Source organism: Melospiza melodia, chromosome 16, assembly GCF_035770615.1.
Source record: "Melospiza melodia melodia isolate bMelMel2 chromosome 16, bMelMel2.pri, whole genome shotgun sequence".
Classification (NCBI taxonomy): Eukaryota; Metazoa; Chordata; class Aves; order Passeriformes; family Passerellidae; genus Melospiza; species Melospiza melodia.
Genome location: NC_086209.1, coordinates 13,585,047 through 13,604,764, shown reverse-complemented (window position 1 = coordinate 13,604,764; position 19,718 = coordinate 13,585,047). Strand labels below are relative to the sequence as shown.

At 49.2% G+C, this 19,718-nt stretch overlaps 1 protein-coding gene across 1 annotated transcript in view; it reads left to right on the top strand.

Annotated features, from left to right (window-relative positions):
* Window positions 1–209: 209 nt before the first annotated feature.
* GPC4 (glypican 4) overlaps window positions 210–19,718 on the top strand; it is a 66,904-nt gene continuing 47,395 nt past the window's right edge. The window contains exon 1 of the mRNA XM_063170703.1: window positions 210–378. Coding sequence (XP_063026773.1) covers window positions 210–378 — 169 coding nt within the window. The remainder of the gene's footprint in view (window positions 379–19,718) is intronic.

The window sequence follows — 19,718 nt, the reverse complement described above, 5'->3', positions numbered from 1 at the left end:
TCCTCCACCACCACCCCATGTGCTTCCTGCCGGGCCAAGTTCGCGGAGCGCCGCCGCACGCCGGGCCAGCGGAGCGGAGCCGCAGCGGAGCGGGGCGCAGGGCAGCGGGCGCGGCTGCCGCGGGGCGCGGCGGGGCAGGCTCGGCGGAGCGCCGGCTCCAGCCTCGGGGCGCGCTCGCCCGGCCGCGGCGGCCCCTGCCCGCCCGCACCATGCCGCGGCGGGGCTGCTGCCTGCCGCCCCTCCTGTGCGCGCTGGCCGCCCTCAGCCTGCCGCTGCTGCTGGCCGCCGAGCCCCGCGCCAAAAGTTGCTCCGAAGTGCGGAGGCTCTACGCCGCCAAGGGCTTCAGCCAGAGCGAGGCGCCCAGCCACGAGATCAGCGGTGAGTCGCGATCGTCGCCGCCGCCTTTGTGCGCGCTCGGCCCGGCCCCGCGGAGCGCGGGGTGCGCGCCCGGCTCCCCCCGGGCTCGGCTCGGGGCGCGCTGCCCGGCTCGGCGCGGCTCGGTTCGGCCCCGCGGAGCTCGGCGCCCATCCCGCGCGGAGGCTCCCGGTGCAGTCCCAGCTGCGCGCCCCCCGTGCCGTGCCGTGCCGTGCCGTGCCGTGCCGGGCGGGACCGCGCCTGTTGCCGGCCCCGCTCCCGGCTCGGCGGCGCGGGCGCTCCTGCCCTTGGGTCGCCGCTCGCCCCGGCGGGGAGCGGGCGGCCCGTCCCGCCCCGGTGCCCGGCGGCTGCTAGCGGAGGGACTGAGGGGACTGAGACACGGCTCCTTTTTTTTTCTTTTCTTTTCTTTTTTTTTTTTTTTCTTTCCCCCTTCCTTTTTCTTTCTTTCTTCCTTCCCTCAACCTTCGTCCCGAGGTACTTGCGCATCCCGGGGACAGGAGTGCTCGCAGCCGGCAGCAGTAGGAAATGGTAGCTAATGTGCTCACACCCAAAACATTTTATTCTTTTTGTTTCATCCTTCATCTCCCTCCCAGGGCCGCTGCTTTTATTTCCCCTTCTGAATGACCTACTGGACCGCATTCTCCGCGGAACAAAGGAAGTGCCTTTTTAGCTGGAATCCTCGGAGACCACCAAGGACTCCAGCTCATGCACTGCAATTTCGCACTACTTTCAACAATAACAAAAATGCATGACTGAATGGCTCAAAAATGTGGAGTGTTGGAGGCATTCATTTCGATCTGGGACACTGTCACAACACAGACAGACCCCAAGTAAATACCTTTAGACGGCTCAGATAGAAGCTGGGGGTAATCTTTACCATTGGTGTGCCCTCCAGATATGCATACATTATCCTTTTCACTGACAAAATTAAAATAATTTCAGTCGCTTGTGCTTTTGTATTGTCAGACTAATGATATGCATTTAGCCTACATCTGTTTGAATAAAATTGCAGGCCCGTTTACTTCTCCAAGAAATATTTTAATGAGAAACGTCTGACTGGTTGCAGTTAAAATACTCTCGCCCCTTCACTCTGCCTGCTTTGTAAAATGGTCTCTAATAAATAGTCTTGCATTTGAGTCCAGCCCTCATCAGTGCAGGATCAGAACGTGAGCAGACTTCCCCTTAAGCCCAGTACTGGGAAGGTTTGACCTAATCCTTATTTTATATGTTATTGTTTAAGATGACTTGGTGAGCTTTGGAGAATGTCAGGAGTAGATCATGCTGACAGGGCTTCCATTTGAAGCTCTAAAGCTGTTGTCTGTTTGAGAAAAGTGATGAGCAAGGTAAGATTATTTGACAAAAGAAGGGCTTTCTGCAGTGACATGCTGAAAGTATTGCCTGGGTTATGTTGCTGTTCCAGGGGCACAGGGAGTCTGTGTCTGGCCTTGCTTGGAAAGCAACAGGTCCTGCAAAGTTGTGTTTTAAATGTAATCCTGCTGTGCAGGGTATTTCAGAGAGGGTGGTGGAAGTCTTTAAAGGAGGCGTGCTGTGTACAGCTTTAAAGTGTGGTGTACCTCAAGTGTGGCTGAATTTAAAATTAAACCTGGAGTGGGGTGCTACACCTGCTGCAGTTTCACGTTCCCCCTGTGAATTCATGTGGTTTTGGCGTGGGTTGTGTTTGGAGGCTGCAGATCTCCCCCCTTGCTGCTCAGCTGCTGCAGGCAGATGGAACCACCAGTCCAGTCCCACTGCTGGTGTTGAGTGCTCTCAGAGTGGGGAACTTCACCTGTGGCATCAGCACAGGGCTCTGCAGTCCCACGGGCCGGGTGATAAAGCTGGAGGCTGAGGTCTGGCACCAGGGTGAGAGGTCTGTGGTGTGTATTGTGTCTCCAGAGCAGGGGCACTTGCCAAGGCTTTGATTCCAGATGGTGTTGCAGGTGATAAGTGGCGTGTTTTCCATCGGGAGAGTGAGTGGTTTGGACAGGCCGTTACCTGGGCGCCTGGCTATCGGTGGGAACAAGATAAATGTGTGTGAGGGAATGAGCCATGTGCCTGGCCAACTATCCCACCGGGGTGGAAACTGGTGATTTCTGCTTGGTGGCACCTCTCTGCTCACTAAACTGGTGGAGGACAGCTTGGGGAGACCTCAGTGGGCTGCATGGCATCACGTGTGGACACATGAACACTGATGGAATGGTGTGTGGCTGTTCATGTCTGAAGTGCATAAACTTCTTTGTTAGATTTCTGTACTGATTTGGTAGATTATGCTTTATTCTCACATTCTCTTAGCAAGTTTAGATCACAGTGCTGACAGAAACTTCCTAGCATCTTTGTGAAAAGGTGTCCTAAAAGCTGTGGCAGATTTGTTTCTGTAAGTGTAGTGATTTCTTTGCTGTTGGGGATTACTGATCCTACAAAATGTTGGCCTTGGATTGTAAAGTGAAGCAGCTGTGCAGGCAAATGTGTCCCTGCACTGGGCTATGTGACATCAAGTGAAACTCATCCTCACTGGAAGGCCATGGGAGTCATTTGGGGTTTTATAGCATCTCACATGGATTTTTTGGCCACATTATTTTCTTCTGGAGCAGCACATATGCAAAATTTTTTCTTTCAAGGAAATGCTCATTCCAGCAGGCGTTTTATCTGTATCATTGCTATTTCAGTGGCATTAAAAGGCTGCTCCTTCACCATAATTACCCAGGAGTTCACTTTAATACTTATTTAGATGAGGTTTAGGACCTAATTAGAGTATGCATAAATAGCAGGGTATATCTTGCTGAAGTACCTAGGCATTTCTGAAAGAAGTGCACAGCTGGTCAACTCACTGCTTCCTTGATAAGAGGTGTAAAATGGGTTATTTGTGGTGTGGGACATAGAGAACTTGTTTCCTTTTATGTCTCTTTGGTGTTAGAGGTATAAACACTGACTGCTGCTATAAATCTGTGTGGAAGCTTTTCATAACCCATGGCCCTTTGGTGCTGCTTTGTACCTGAGTGTTCCTCAGTGGCTGCTGCCCCTCCAGCCCTGTGATGTGTGTGTGTGGCAAAGCTCCTGGCAGTGCTGAGATGCAATCTTGCTCTTGCTGGAGAGGTCAGTGCTCTCTAGACCTGATGTCTACATGGTTGGTTTGTGAAACCTGACTCTTGATAGCCTGTAGATAGTAGGTGATGTGGGCAGAGCACCAGGCTCTGACTGCTTTTAAGATGACTTTGACAGTTCTCCAAGGACACGTCACATCTTGGGAAGTTCTGGGTCCTGGAGCCACTGACTTTGTTCAAACTCTACCCAGAATGTTCCTTATGGATTCCAGGTGTCTCCAAGCTGTCCTGGTAGGGCAAAACACCCCAAAATGACCATCTGAAGGGGCTGCTTACCTTGGTTGGTCTGGAGGGGCTGCAGAATGAAATGCAAAGTGAGTGGGACGGTGGCATCTGGAGACCCACAGTAGGTGGCTGTGATTTAAAAAACAAAAAACTCCCACCCAACCTTTCTTTCAAAAGGCTGCTTCTTGCCCTCAGGCGTTAAACAGACGGAAATTCCTTCCCTTTTCCTGCTAATTGGAAGAACTAGATGTTTCTTTTCCTAGATTGAAAAGGAGAAAAAAAAACCCCAAACCGTCTTGCCTGTTGGTGGAAAATGTAGCCAGTTAACTGGCAAAATTCCTTCAGCAGTGTCATCCCTGCTCTCCTGGCAGTGGTGGAGAGCACAGATCAAACCTGAAGCAGCCTGTTTTTGCAGGGAGCTGGGTGCAAGCAGCCCTCTGTTCAGCCTTAGTGAAGTGTTCAGTGTAATTAATCTCTATTTAAACCAAATTAATTGAATAGCTGCATTTATTTGTGAGAGCAGTTCTTCCTCCATGGCAGAGGAAATCGGTTGACCCTTGATTTTTGGACTTTGCCCAGAGTAACTGTGGGTGGGTGTGCACTGATGTCCTGCTGCTCACTTGTCCCCAGTGTATTTATGGCTGTTGGATGGTACTCTGTCCTTGTGTCCTGCCCTTGGTCGGTGAGAATTTGTTTGCATTGCTGTTTGTTGGGGTTTAACCCCAGCCAGCAACCAAGCCTCACACAGGCACTCGTTCACTTCCCTACCCTACCAAAAGGATTAGGGAGAGGACCAAAAGGGTAAATGGTAGGAAGCTTGTGGGTTGAGAAGAATCCAGTTCAACAGGGAAAGCAAAAGCTGAGCATGCTAGCAAAGCCAGGAATTCAGTGTTTCCCTGGGCAGGCAGGTGTTCAGCCATCCCAGGAAAGCAGGGCCCCATCACATGTAACAGTGACCTGGGAAGACAAACACCATCACTCCAAATGTCCTCCCCTTTCTCCTTCTTCCCCCACTTTGTATATGGCCATGATGTCATATGGTCTGGAATCTCTCTTTGGTCACTTGGGGTCACCTGTCCCAGCTGTGTCTCTTCCTCCAATTCGTCGCCAGCATATCAGTACAAGCAGCAGAAAATGCTTTGGCTGTGTGTAATCCCAGCTCAGCAATAACAAAAACTTTTCCGTATTATCAACCCTATGCTCAGCACAAATCCAGAACACAGTCCCATACTAACCACTGTGAAGAAAATTAACTCTACTTCAGCCAAAACCAGCCCATTGTTTTACATGTCAAGTTCAGCAAATGCTTCTTTAGTTTTTCACATGCTTCTCTTCCATGTGGCCTCTTCCAACTGAGAAAGGCTTTCTGGATCCCCTCCAGGCCGGTGTTTCTCGCCTGTCTGGCACTGTTGCAGTCGGTTTGCAGAGGCAGCTCTGGACTTGCTGTGCTGTGAGAAGTACCAGATAACACCTGGTCATCCTTGAGGTCTGTTTGAAGGTGTGCAGTGACCTGGCCTCCAGCTGTACCTACTTGCCGTGATTCCTGTCCAGTGAAGGCAGTGGTTCTTGGTGGGCAGGATTTTCTCCTGATTACCTGAAAATGACCACTGGAGAGAACATCCCCTCGGCCTTCACAAGTTGGCTGGCACGGAAAACTAACGGAGAGAACCGCTTGAAGTATTTTTAGCCGCTTCTAATGTCATTTAGCAACTGGAAGCGGCGGGAGGGAGGGAGGGGGGAGCTGGCAGCGTGCGAGTTGCCCGCAGGCCACCGAGGAGCGCTGGCGGCGCGGCCGGGCCTGGCCGGGCCTGGCGGCGGCTCCCGGCTGAGTCACGGCTCCGAGCCCGGCTCCGGCCGCCGCTCGCCGGGACGCGCTTTCCTCCCCTCTCTCTCTTTCCCTCTCTCTCCCTGCGAATGTGCAGCTCGGGGTTTTGTTCGGCTGCAGCGGCGCTCCGTGTCCTAGCAGCCGGCAGCGCGAAGCATGTGGTTAGCAGCAACTGCTCGCAGTGGTCCGGGCTGAGTGGGAGTATCGTTTTCCTTGGCAGGCACTTCATAGAAAGTTCTGTTTTTTCTGCCAGAATAAGCAGTCATTACATTCCATACAATTCATAGTCAAATTATTATCTATTGTTAAAATTGCCTTAATTATCAGATGTTTCCTTAGACATGTAGCTGTTTTTTAAGAGGCTGAATAGGCGTGTGTACATTGTGCAGAAGGCCTGAGCTGCACAATGTTTTCAGTGCTGTTTTGTAGTTTCAGGGAGATTTTCTGTGGCTTTCGTATGTCAACAGGCTTTTTATTCCTACTGAAACAGCAGCAGAGCACGGCCAACACGACAGCAAGGCGCTGTTTTGGGTCTCTGCATCTCCCCTCTGCTACAGTATTTCCTTGGTACCTGTGGAGCCAAGGAAGTTCAGGATGGAGCATCACTTCTGTTTGGCTCTGATGGAAGAAGGTTCCAGATGAGCATTTTCTGTCTTGGAGGTGCAGTAGGGCTGGGACCTCTGTCAGCAGGCTGGAAAGGTCCCAGTTCCTTGAGGTGGTGATGTCTGTGGTGAGGTCTGCGATGCCTTAGCCTGCTCTTGGTGCTGGATGGTGGCTTGTGCAGACCCCACTGTCCTGGCTCTGTGCAATTTGTTGCCTACCCTGGAAGCTGCATGGCTGGGAAAGACTGCCAGTCTCCTCAAGAGATGTCAGATGTGTGGTTCTCATCTCCTGTCCCCTTCACACATGGCCATTCCCATGGACTCACCAGGGACTTCTGTGGATGTGCATGTGTGTTGAGTTGCACAGGCTCAGTCCCTGACATCTCCCGCAGGTTTGGGCAGCGCCAGGATAGAGCATCAGGATTTTTCAGTCTTCTGCAAAATTCTTTACTACTTGCTTTTGTTCTGCCTTTTTTTTTTTTTTTTTTTTTTTTTTTTTTTTTTTTTTGGGGGGGGGTGGACATTCTTGCTAGCCACAGAGGTCAGGATGTGCCTCCTCGCCGGCGGCCAGGCTGAGAGTGAGCTGCCAGTCCCAGTCTCCCGGGCAATAACCTCCTTGCATTCCTCACATTCCTCCTGCTTTCTCTTTCTTTTGAGATTATGAAGATAACTTCCTTCTCCCATTGCTAAGCAATGTGAGGACCCAGTAAGTTTCCCTCTTGTTCCCTAAATTACCTTGTGTGCTCCAGGATGCCCCATGGCAAACCCCTCTGGTGCCCTGAAAGGTGCAGTTTGTGCTCTTCACTGGGGTTGGTGCATCTCAGGAAGAAAGCTGCTGTGTGTATTCTTTTTTTTAATTGCCAAGTTTTTAATTAAAAAGCGATTACTACTTTGTTGTAGCCCGTCTTACCTGCTTCCTGGTTTGTTGAAGAAGTGTTTCATGAAACTATTTTGCTTTTCTGGGAGAGATTTTTGTGTTTTTCTTTGCCCGTGCAGTCTGCAGAGGCTGTGGCCAAAGCACCATGTTTGTGCCAGAGAATTTTCTTCTTGTTTACATCTTTCTGGTCCGGGAAAGGTGCTCAGATAAAAATAGCATGTTGGGAAGAGGGAACCTGGTGAGAAAGTGCTGGAGGCTTTGTGTGCAGAGCTGGTGGCAGCCGTGTGGGCTGTTGGCAGGCTTGCCCCGTGTGGATGTAGTAGCTGTGGTAGTTTTCTTAGGCTGGTGTTTTCTGTTTGAAAATGGCCATGGTTGGCACAATCACCTTCCCTGCTAGTTTGTGCCTTGCTGTCTGTCACCTCTCATGTGTCTGTGGGTCCTGGCAGAGGAGGGAGGTGGGATGGGGTGATGTTCCTCAAGGGCAGCAGTGCATCACCTCACTGGCAAAGTGCTTGAAAGGATGGGGATGGTGCTCAAGAAGTGTGTGTGGGGATACCACCTGGTGCGATCAATTTCAATTAAGGGCTACTCAGTGTTGATTTTAATGTGAAATTAGAACTATAGTAACTTCTTTCCCAATGTAAAGCATTGTCAGATTCCCCACCTCCCAGAAAACATTCTTAGAAATACTTTTTTTGTTGTCCATCTTCTAAGCAGAGAAATGAAATCTGTTAGTTTCCTGTCTTTCTACTAATATTTTCTGTGGCTCACACAGCCAGTGGCTGATGGCCTTGGATTTGTGGGAGTTCCCTGTGAGGCACTTCTCTCTCTGCAAGCTTTGGTTTTGGAAAGGTATGTGGATGGTGGAGAGGGGCTACCCTGAGCAAAGGATTTTAAAGGAGTATTTCTCTTAATGTTTCCAATTTAGAAGCTGAGAATTGTCTGGATTTTAAGCAAATTCAGATGGGAGCAAACAATGATGAAATGTTTAAAATATGTTTGAACATTTTTGTGGGAATAGGAGCAGTTCTTATACAGGCAAGGCTGCAGCTTTCAGGAGGTGAAAATATGTGGCCCTTACACATTGTCAGCATTGTTGCTGCCTTTTTTTTTTTTTTCCTTCTTTTTCCTTTTTTAAAAATGCTCATAGGAAATTGGCTTTGGTAATTGAGTTTCTACAGAACCACAACATCCAATAGCTGTTCCTTTCCAGGGGTCACCCTTAGGTTAGTTTAAGTAATGTGCAGTCAGTTTAACCTCTTGTGGTTTGTATTGCTATTCTAGAAATTACTGGTGATTTGGGGTGTGTTAGAGTAACAACTTCACAGGAAAACCCCAAATGTCAGGGTGTCTGGTTTTCAGAGAGCTCTGACCGCTTGCCTTGTGAAAACCAGGCACCTCAAGGTCCATCGGAAAATGCAGTTAAAGCCTTTATGGCCCGTTGACTTTCCTTTTGAAAGAAGCTGAAATAGCCCTGGGTAATTTGTTTACCTACACTGACTTATAACATCCTCCTGCTCAGAAGCACAGTGCAGAACCTGTGCTGGATGCTCTGGGTTGGGTCACATCGCTCTGCATGGCACTGATGGAGGAGCAGCAGTGCCCCGGACCCCCAAATCCCAGGGTTTAGGGGATTTGCTGGCAGCACAGGACCAGCTTTAAGAAATTATGAGCTGGGGCTTTAGCTTTGTAGCATTGACAGTTTGGTATAAAAAGCTCTGTGTTGCAGGCTGTGATGACAGGGGGTGATAAATCACTCTTGGCTGGTACTACAGGTTCTAATAATGGTGTTTAAAAAAGATTACATGGGTTTTAATACAAACTTTTTGCTTCTTTGTACTCTCCTCTTTTTAAAGACTTGAGCCTGTTTTGATTCAGCATTCTTGGAACATAAAGATGGAGACAGGATTTTTACTGGGCTGAAATGCAGTTTTTTACTTCTCCTACAAACATGAGGATCTTGTTTGAGTGTCTTTATAGCCAACTGGCTGGCAGTGTCCTCTGTGTAAGGGAGCTGGGTTGTTTGTTTGTTTTAAAGGTAACTTTGCCCCATGGAAGATTAAAGGGCAAGCAGCTTCACCCAGTTGTGGTGAGTGCTGCTGTTGGAAAGAAATTAGTGATAAGGAGAGCCATGGAGTAAGGGGGATAAATAACCTCCTGCACCATCCTTGACTCTCCTTGGCCCATTCCCATGGGAGGGACAGAGCATTTATGTGATCAAAGGAACGGGCACAGTTACAAGCCTGATGGAAAATCAATCCCTTGCCAGCTATGGGCACCCAGGCAGGCTTTGCCTTTGCTCTGAATAGTGCGGGCTGGATTTTTTTTTTTTTTTTTGTGTACCTGCCAACCTTGGGGTTTCTAAAGTGTGGTGGCCAGCAGTCCTGGGGGAGCACAGGATGCCTGGTGAGCCAAGGCAGAGAGGCAGCAGCGCCCCTTTGCCTGGGCAGAGGCACTGGGAGCAGCTGGCAAACACCCAGCGTGCAGATCAGGGGTCAGAGTGGTGCTGCTGGTTTAGTTTGGACTGGAGGAAAACAAACAGGCTTCCCCTGAGTTTTGGCTCCGTTTAGAGACAGAACTGAGGGTGCCATAGGGCAATATGCTTTTCTTCTCGGTGGGGGGAAAAATGGCTTTAATAGCGTCTGCTAATGATTCAGTGCTGTTTACATAATAATTGTGGTTCGCTTTCATTAGCTCTCATAATGAGATTGCTTTCTTCCAGTGCAATGCTCGCTGGTTTGGTTTTACATGCTCCCCGAGCATGGCAGTGGGATGAGGAGGGAGTGCAAGGGCTCTGTGCCTGCCTGGCCTCCCTTCCCCGGCTCCAGGCGTGGAAGAAAGCTCACAGCTGCTCACGGGAAAGGAGAGGAGCTGAAGAGGTTTTGTACTGCTGGGACCCAGGTGGTGGTTTGGAGCATCATCACAGTGGTTTGGAGCATCCCGGCATCTTAACAGAGTTGGGTTTAAATCCATTTTGCGTGAGGTTCTCTCATCTTCATTCTGAAAACTCTTGGGCTTACCTGCTTGCAAGGGAGGGAATTCAGTGACCTGCTTCCACCCAGAGGAAGAAGCCAGGTCCTTGTTCCACTATGATGTGTGACAGTGGATGTGCATCATGGATGTTGTTGGTCTGTCGCTGCTGCAGCCTAACCTTGTTAGCATTCCGTGTCTGAGTAACTGAGAACAGCGGTGATGCTCCCAGCTGCAGGTTCCTGCCTCCTGCAGCACCCAGCTGGGAAATGGGTGCTCCAGCCCAGCTGTTGTGCCCAGGAGCTGCTGTGAGCACCAGGGGATAACACCCACTGCTGAGCTCTTCTGAATTAATAATGTCACTCGGAGGAAAACACAATAGCGTGAGTGCTGCCTTTGGAAAGGTAAGGCTGGCTGTTGTTTGGTTGGGTGGGTTTTTTTCCTTTGTAGCACAGTAGTGGGTGCAGGAGGGTCTCCGAGCTGGAAGATGTGGCTGAGCCTGGCACAGCATTGGGCTGGAGCAGAATGGGTCCCCGTGGAGCACTGGGCGCTCACCCAGGGGTGCATGGGGAGTGTGGGGTCTGTGTGTATGACTGCAGATGTCCTGGGGGATGCATGCCCTCTCCCCTTTGGCTGCAAGTGACTGTTTCTTTAGATATATATCTCAGTTTGTTGCCACTGGTAGATGAGGGTCTGGATGTTGGAGGGTCCTGAGCAGAGGATGAGTTGGCCTCCTTCTTCTTTCCAAAACAAAACACTTTTATGGGGACAGGGAAAGGTGTGACTGCTTTTGGCCATGTGGCTTCTGCTAATCAACATGAGTTAATTGGGGCTGGTTGAGGAGCTGTGGCTTGGTGGGTAGAGGAGGCTGGAAGAGATGAGGCTCAGCCCTGGTGAATCCAGCCCACCAAGGGGATCGTGGTGCAGGCGCCTCGCTGGTGAAAACTCCACATAACTCAGCCCTCTGCATTACTAAAGGCTCCTTTATACCTCTCCCTGCTGTAACTCCTGTGAGAACAGCCAGTCTTTTCAGCAGCCCTCCTTCTGGGGAAGGCTCTGTGAGTGGAGCAGCCTGGCTGGCACAGGGCTGCTCCAAACCAGCCCTGAAGCTGCTGTAGAGGCAGTTTGGGAGCGGGCAAGGATGCCAGGTGAGCCTGGTGCTCCTGTCCAGCCTGGCCAAAACAAGGGCTGTGGGTCCACTTGCTGCCCAACTGGCTCAGTAGGATCCTGGAAAATAGTTGTGGGAAGTAAGGGTTAATTTCTAGGTATCAAAATATGCACAAAAGGTTAAATGAGACTTCCTCCTTGTCAATGAATTACGGCTTGAAAATATTTGCATTCTTTCCTGAAAGATTTAGGAATAATTATACAGCACTCAGGGGCAAGGCATTCCCAGATAAACTTAACAACTCTATAATTTGTACTCGAGGCAGGGTTTCCTGTAAATGATAGCTTTGTTTAATTTTGCAATACTGCTTCCAAATGTTTGCTGACTATGAATTGCCAGCTAAACTGGACTTGTGAATCTGGAAGAGTATTTATTTGTTATTGCAGACAGTAAGAGCTGCTGTGTTAGGCTAAAACTTGGCATCTCCCCTACAAGCTGTAGGCATCTCTCCCCAGGCGGGTTTGGTGCAGTGGGCAGCTGATGTAGGGTGTGAACAGCTTTCCAACTTCTCTGCACAAAATTCCTGAGCTTCTCTAGGATCTCCTCCTGCTCTGCCTTTCTTTTTCTGGGGTTGGGGAAGGAACGCTGCAGTCGCAATGCACATACTTTATTTCCATTACTCAAAGCTGGAGTCATGCATAGTTACAGCCAAAGACACTTCAGCAGCTCTGGGGATAACAAGATAGCTGACAGACTGGAATGTGGATTTATCAGGGGTAAAAACTGGCAAAATTCCTTATTTCTGGTTCTTCTTTTTAAATAGGCCCTTCATGCTCCTGCTGCAAGAGCCCACCACATGTTTAACCCCTTGTGTTCTCCCAGCTGGGTCCAGGGATGAGCACTGGTACTGCCCATGTTTCTTTTGGGATTAAATTGCTCAGTCCCACATAGTTCCTAGGTGTTGTTTTTAAACTGCAAAGCTCTTTAAGAAGAGCTTTCAATGGGTTTTTATTTTAAAGTGCAAGCCTTTGCACCAGATGTCTGTCTGAGTGACCACAGAATGTAAATTTTACTGTGTGTTGCCTTTGGACAGGCAGTTTGGGAGACTACTGGGCAGTTAACATAGGCAGATTGTGCCATGAAATCCGCTGCCTTGGATTTGATTCATATTAATTTGTTTCAAAGCAAATCTCTTTATTGGCTTCAGTCTCATTTTGCTGTAGAGCTACTTTTTACTGTGCCTTTGCTAGGACCTGGAAATACTTATATTGCTATGAGAAATAGGTCATATTCGGCTCCATGGATTTTCAGTTATATATATATATATTAATATTGCAAGACATTAAGCAATTTCTTTTTGGGGAAACAAGTTATGGCAGAAGGAGCACACTTGGAAGTTAAATAGATTAAGTGAAATCCCTCAATTACAGGAGGGAGGTTCAGAAGACAAGTCAGGCAGTTCAGGGAAGGAGTTCCAAGTTAAAATTTAACCTCTCCCAGTATTCTGTGAGCAGTGGTGCAGCAAGACCTGCCTGGAGCCAGTGCAGTGCAGGAGCCTGGGCTGGAGTTCTGACGTGGCCATCTGCAGGGTGGAAGGATTTGGAGCTGGTGGCAGTGCCTGTGGTTGAGAGTCCCAACTGGCTGAGAATGAAGAGAATTTCACTTTTTATTGGAAAAGGAAAGAATTGCTCAAGGATTGCAAACCACTTTGTTTTGGAAGAAATGTCATTGTTTGAAAATAGCACAGGAGCAGGAGGGGAGCTGTCCCTGAGCCTGTGGCAGTCTTGGAAATCTTCTTCTTACTGGGGGCTCAAGTGAAGCTTCAAGGCTTAAGTGTTAGCTTGGACTTTTGTCCAAGGGTGTCCAGGCTGGAGGGCTACACTTTTCCCATTCCTGCCTCTTCCTTTGGTGGTGTGAGGACAGGGAACTTTATTTTTATTGTTTTTTATTTTCTATTTTAAGCAGGAGGCGTAGTATTTAGAAAGAAAAGTAAGTCTTGGCTTTTGCACAGAAACACTGACGGGGTGGTGGCCAGCACTTGGTCTCTCATGGGACAGCTTCTGGCTCCTGGTTTTCTGCCCTCTGTGTCCTTTGTGCTCCCTGCATTTATCTCCTTGGCTGAGCCCCAGGCACATGGCTTTGAACCAGCATGGCCAGCAGAGCTTTGCACAGGCCCCTGGCTGGTGCTGCTTGGTCTGGGTGCATCCCCAGGAAGCTGCTCTGGTCACAGCACAGTGTCACCCACTGGAGACACCCAGCCCACGTGGATTTGCCACAGATTTGCCACCAATCCTCATTCCAAAGCCTTGTCTCAGCCCTGCCAGGATCTCCCCGTGTAGCTGGCGGGTTGCTCAGAGCCTCCCCATTGCAGGGGCTGCCCATGGCTCCTCCAGGCTTTTTTTAGCTGCAAACTTTATTTCAGAGTATTTCTGCTGATGGAGGGAGCCAGGGCACAGCAGTGGCTGTGGGGAGGGAGGGGAGCTCCTCTTCCTGCTTCAGAAAGACTAAAGACTAACACAACTGGTAAATCCATCCCATCCTTCTAATCAGCCATCCCTCCCTGGGGCTCCCAGAGCCAGGGCTGTTTACCTTCCTGCTGGTGGATGTCAATGGTCCCACCTGGGAGGTGGGTGGCAAAGGTCCTGTTTGCACTCCCTGCTCCCCCCAGCTTGCTCAGGGCTGTGCTGAAGGAGACAGAATAAACCCCTTCACTGCCTGCCAGCAAAACCTCAGTGCAATTGTCCCCTGGTGCAATTGGGTGCTGTCAGCTCAGTGTGTTTTCCCATCCCACCAAAGCTGCTGTTCAAGAGAGGAGATCAAAGCTGGGGTCTGCAGGTGAACAGTCTGTGCAACACCAGGGCTGAGCTGTCCCCCAGACTTGCTTCTTCCAAATTACCTAAGAAAATGTGACTCTGTGCCATGTCTCATGTGGAGCAGCAATGAGAAGGCACATGCTTACACTGTGAAATGTGTTTGGGAGGAGGGTAGGGAGTTCAAAAAGCTTTAATTTTCAAAGGTTGAAGTGGCCTCCTGCATTCTCCTGTTGTCATCTGAGATGCTGCTGTCCCTCCTGGGAGGGATTTGCTCAAACAAAGGTGGCAGCACAGAAATTGGCTTGGGAATTGTTGCAGGGATGTTGGGATTTCTGTGTGCTGTGGTGAGGAGGAGGAGTGCCCGTGTGAAGCTGTGGCAGATAAGGCTGGTGTTCACAGCTGCCCCAAGGAGAGCAGGCAAGATAGGGCATTGTGGAGAGGGGGAGAAGGAGGAATTCCTAATTTTGTGATATCCTTATCTTAATCCTTTCTCCCCTCTCTTCCTCCCCCCTTGCCGCCTGGCCGGGGTGGGTTAAACTGCTGAGCCTCGCCTTTTCCACAAACACTGGCAGGCTGCTGCCTCCAGCCCGGGAATACATTGGGAGTCTGTTTCAGCAGCGGGATGGGTTTTTGGACGTAGGTCGTGTTGTGCCAGCAGAACACAGTGCAGTGCTTGTGTGAGCTGGGTGGCTTCTGCAACGGATACCTGGCTCTTGGAAAAGTAACACTTGGTGGGAGCAGCAGTCAAGGGCTTAAAAGCACGTTTTGCAGGTTAGAAAATCTCATTTACAAACCCTGCTGTGGTCTTAGCTCTGAGGTGTTTTGTCCGAGGGGAGATAAATAGGAAGGTGGGAGATGCAGGAGATGGTTCTGGACATCACTGGGGCACAGGCTGTGCTCCTGTCCCAGTGCTGCTGCTCCCTGGGGAGGAGGCAGTGACCCCACTATTGGGATCTCTGGGCGAATATCCTGCCCTGTGCTTGGGTTGGTGCCTCTTGCCTCTCCAGGCACCATCCCTTTCTTTTTTCCTTCAGGGGGATTGAATCTGGAGCTGTGCCTCCAGCAGGAGAAGGATTTTCACTGACACCCTCCCTCTGTCTGGTGGCCCAGTTTTAGGGAGTTTCAAAGGTCCTGGGCAAGTTGCACCTTTGGTTTTTGGCACTGGATGTCCCCTGCCCCCTGTTGTGCTGCTTATTTGCCTTTCTCCATGTGTTGCTTCAGCCTTGACCATGTGCATTTCTGGAGGTTTGTCTTATTTACATGAACAGTTCTCGGAAAGTTCAGCTGAAAAGCAGCTTTTTTTTCCCTGGGAACAGCCAGGAACCACTGGTGTGTGATCTTTGTGTATAAAGTTGCCTTTCTTTGATTATAAACAGTGGCCCTAGGATGGATGTGTGGTGGGCCTGTTTAGATTTAAACCTGACCCACCTCCTCGTTTTCAGTGCTGGCATCCCCTTTGAGCTACGTGTTCTTTCCTGCCTTCTGCAGTAACACGTGGTGTGAGGTTTTTAACCTTTAAATTGGAAAGTCCTATTAAATTGTGGTGTCCTGCTCTAGGCAGCAGTGTATGATTTTTTTTAATTTTTTTTTTTGGCCAATGCAATATGAGATTCACAGATTGCTTATTAATTTCCCATGCCTTTCTTCTGATGGCCTGGCAAGCCAAGATAGCCTGATAGCCACAGAGAGCCTACTGCATGTCCCAGTTGGCCCCTGGGAGCTCTGACTGAGGGAAGGGATGAGCTGGGAGGCACAGATCTGTGCCTTGGTCCTGCATCTGCAGTGCAAGAGCTGCTGCAAGATCAAGTTCTGCTGGCTATCCCTCCCAGAGCCCTTCATCTGAGCTTGTTTCCCCAACCCTGCTTTGCATCAGATTGATGTGAGCTAATTATTTCTGAAACCCCTTTAATTGGTGGCTCTTTCTGGTCCAGCTGTTCGTACAGTCATGAGCAGCAGAGTGAAGACCTGGGGCAGAGCAGCATCACCTTTCTTCCCAGGAAGGCAGGCTGGATCAAGGGGTTGACAGCAATCCCTGGGGTCACTGATGAAGCAAGAAAGGCCTTTGTGTGGCTTTGTGGGCAAGGCTGGAAAATGCAGCATTCCAGAAGCTTGCTGCTTTTCTGGGTGTGCATAGTGTGCAGCTGTGTACTGAGTTGTAGCCAGGGTTCCTCAGAATTGAGTTGTGTCTGTGATGCTCTGGAGAGGCATTTCTGGGGTGATGGCAGTGCTTATTCCAGACTCCTGGAAAGCTGCTCTGCAGTGGAGCTGCTCAGCTGGAATATTTGGCCCCAAACTGCTCATTGTGGAAGGGACATTGCCCATGTCTGGGCTGAGAAGGTCATCCTGTGCTGAGCTAAACTGGGGAGAAACCAGGGAGCTGGAATTGTGGAGCAGCTCTGCCTTCCCTCTGGTGCCAAAACAGTCTCCATGTTGCTATGAAAATGTCTTGTGGAAAACTTTCCACTTAGAACTGAAGTCTCATTTATGTCTGCCCAGGACCTGCTCTTGGACTGAGTTTTATTTTCTAAGCAAATGAGACTTTCTGGTCCTCGAGGCGGTGGAAATAACTGCTCCACCAACTTGCAGCCCACCCTGCCTCGGGGCCTGGGAGCCAGGGGGGGTTTGGCAGAGGAGATGGTTTGTTCAGCAGGAGCAGTGCAGGGCCTGAGTGGGGCAGTAGGCAGCACAGCTCTCTCAAACTTTATAAGCCCAAAACTTGGTTTTCAGGGGAACACAGCTCCCCATATTGCAGCCTTCAGAGTCCTGCTGTGCTCCCACAGACCCCTCTGGTCGCCCCCAGACTGCAGCCTACAAACTGAATATGAAATACTTAATAGGAGCCAAACTGCCTTGAAAAATGTGTGGATGCAAAATTAATTTGAAAAATCTGGCCTTTTGTGTATTTTCTTTCTGGAGTCTCTTAACCTGCTCTAAGTTCTTATATTATCTGCACTGTTACTCTCCTTGGCATGCTCTGCCTGCAGGAGAAGGGCTTATTAATATGGGTTTTTACATAGATAAATGTGGCCGTGAAGGACTATTGACACATGGAAATGTTGGTGGATGTGTGGAGAAGGATCAGCTGCTTTGTGATAGCTCTGTGCCAGTTCCCTCGTTCGAATATACTTACGAAACCCAGTTGTAGCAAAGCATGTTGTAAAAAAAAGGCATATTTCTGTGGCTTAAAAAGAAGCAAAATCAAACCCAAAACCACACACACCCCTCCTTAGTAAAACTTTTGCACACATAGGAAACAAAGGCATCGGCATTTGCTTGTCAGAGCTAATAAAGTTTGCTTGGATCTTAATTTTTCTGCTTGATTTCACAAAGTAATTGAAACTTCCTTTTTAATGCAAGCCCTTTTCCCCCCTTCTTTTCCCTCTTTTTTGAAAATATTCTTAAAAGAACATCTTTTGGTCAGTGAGTTGATGGAATTTTGCTCAGGAGGCAGGCGCAGTTTGAGCGTACTTTGCAACTGGTCAGTCAAAGCTTATAGGACAAATTACTTGTGTCTGCAAGTCATTCCTCCAAGTTGAAAACCACCTAGACCAAATAAACCTTGAACTACAGGTTTTATAGGAGCTTTTGAGCGTGTAAGTGAGGCTTTTCTAATCGCAGTGATCTGATAAAACCTTAAAAACCAGGGTTCCCATAAAGAAAATAGTTCCACTTGAGGTGATAAAAGCCACATCTGGTAAGCTTTGCTCGCTACCTCCTGATGACCTGTGAAACAGCAAATACTGCAGAGGAACAGTCGCCAAACTACTGGTGCCATACCTTTATGTGGAGGGGATGCACCAAAAAAAGCTGATTTGAGAGCAAAACCACCAGCCTTTGAAGAAGGAGCCTCTTCTGGCTCATCCTCTAGCTCGCATTTGATATTGCAGGATTTGATATTCCACGGTGCCTTGCTGCTTGCCTCCCGGCTGGCACGGCACGGGGAGATTCAGAGGTTAGCATAAGGAGGGGCCTGTGTAATTGAAAGCAAACAAACAGCTAAGACAAAGAAAGAAACATGAAACAGCAAACCCAAAGCCACAAATAGAAAACAGACTTTCCAGATTGATTAGTTCAAATTTGTTTATTTGAAGTCCCAAAAGTTCGCGTTGTCACTCTTTTGAGGTGTCTCTCCAATTTGGCAATATGTTGACCATGTGTTTGCAGATCAGTTTTTCACAAGACCCTGGTTTTTGGTCTGTTGGTGTTGCCTTAAACTTTGAATTGAAACGAGGGTTGCAAGCTCCAAAGACTGATTTGTAATTGTGACATTCAGGTGCTGCTTTTGAGGTAATTACATTCTGTTGAACTTTTGCTTCATGGAGAATTTTGCTTGGGCACTTAGTGGTAAGATATGCTGCTGATTTCCCAGATTTAGGAAGACTGATGCACTTAGTGGCTTCGGAAAGCAATAAAGACCTGGAAAAGTCTGGGTTTACTTTTGTTTTTCAGAGTGTTTTGGACAGAGAGGTGCATCCTATCTTCAGTAACAGATCAACAGTGTAGCTGTAATATATATATATATATATATATATTTTTTTTTTTATGGATTTGGCTTAAACACCCTCAAGTCCCCAGACAGAGGAATTACAGCTCCAGCCTATTAACTGTTGGCCATTAATGAATCAGGTCTAAATGCCTTGATTGTGCCTGAGATTTCTAAGCTGGATCTTTGCATAACATTAGCATGGCAGGAATGCCTTCCAAGGACAAACAAGAACTTCCCAGGCCTTCCCCTGCCTCTCCAGGAAGGAATAAGTACATTTTGGGTTGTACTGATACCATCTCGTGCCTTGGTGCTATCAAAGGGGGTGGAAGCTCCCCGCTGCTCTGGTAGCCTGGCTCTGATGTTCTTCCACATCCAGGCACATTTCTTATCTTTAACCAAGGCTTGGATAAACTTCCAAAATAAATGACTGTAGTAGTCCAACTCGGTCTGCTTTGGCGTAGCTTTTCTGGAGTGACTCAAACGTTATAAATATGAAAGTAGCTCGACTTCAAACGCCGCTTTTGGACCGGGTTTTCAGAGCTGCTTCCTAAAGCAGCAAAGGGGAACCTTTCCTTGAAGAAAATCTTTGTTTTTTTCTCCTATTTAAACCCCCTCCATGCCCGCTTCTCTTTTCATCCGCACCCTTTGTTCACGTCTGCCTTCCTGATTAAGAACTAATCAGCGAAGATAGATTAGTCCGGAGCGGAGCGGCCCTCGGGAGCCGCCGAGCCCCGGCGGGTCAGGAGCCGGGAGGCACCGCGGGGTCACCGGCACCGCCGCGGAGGAGGCCGGGGGAGGCCGCCCGGGCCGCGCTCCAGTGCACGGAGGAATGCGGTAACAGGATTTAAAGGAAACGTACAGAACTAACGAGGATTAAGGCTAATTGTCCTGCGAGGGGCGGCAGGATGTGGCCGTGCGGGGAGCGGCTCTGTTCTGTGAGGGGGGAAGGCTGGGAGTTAGGAGGGCTCAGGTAGGGTTGTGGTTGGTTTAAGTTGCTGCGTGGAGGAATTGCAAAATATAAAAGTTGAGAAGACTTCAAGGCTGTTGGAGAAAGTATTTCTGCAGTTGGTGAGAAGCATCCTCGCTGTTTTTGCAGGCTTTGCTCAGCTCTTGCTCTGTGCACGGAGCTGATGTCCCCCGAGTGTCCTCCGGGGGCTGGCAGGACGCTACTGCTGAAGGACTCTGTGTGCTATGGGTTTGTTTTGAATGCTGTTGAAGGTGTTTAGAGGACCCTGCCTCCCCTCCTAGGTCAGGCTAGTTATCAGGTCTTGCAGAAAGGCCACGGGTATCTCCGAGCTTGAATAAGAGGGGATTTAAGAAGCAAAAGCCCTCAGGCTTG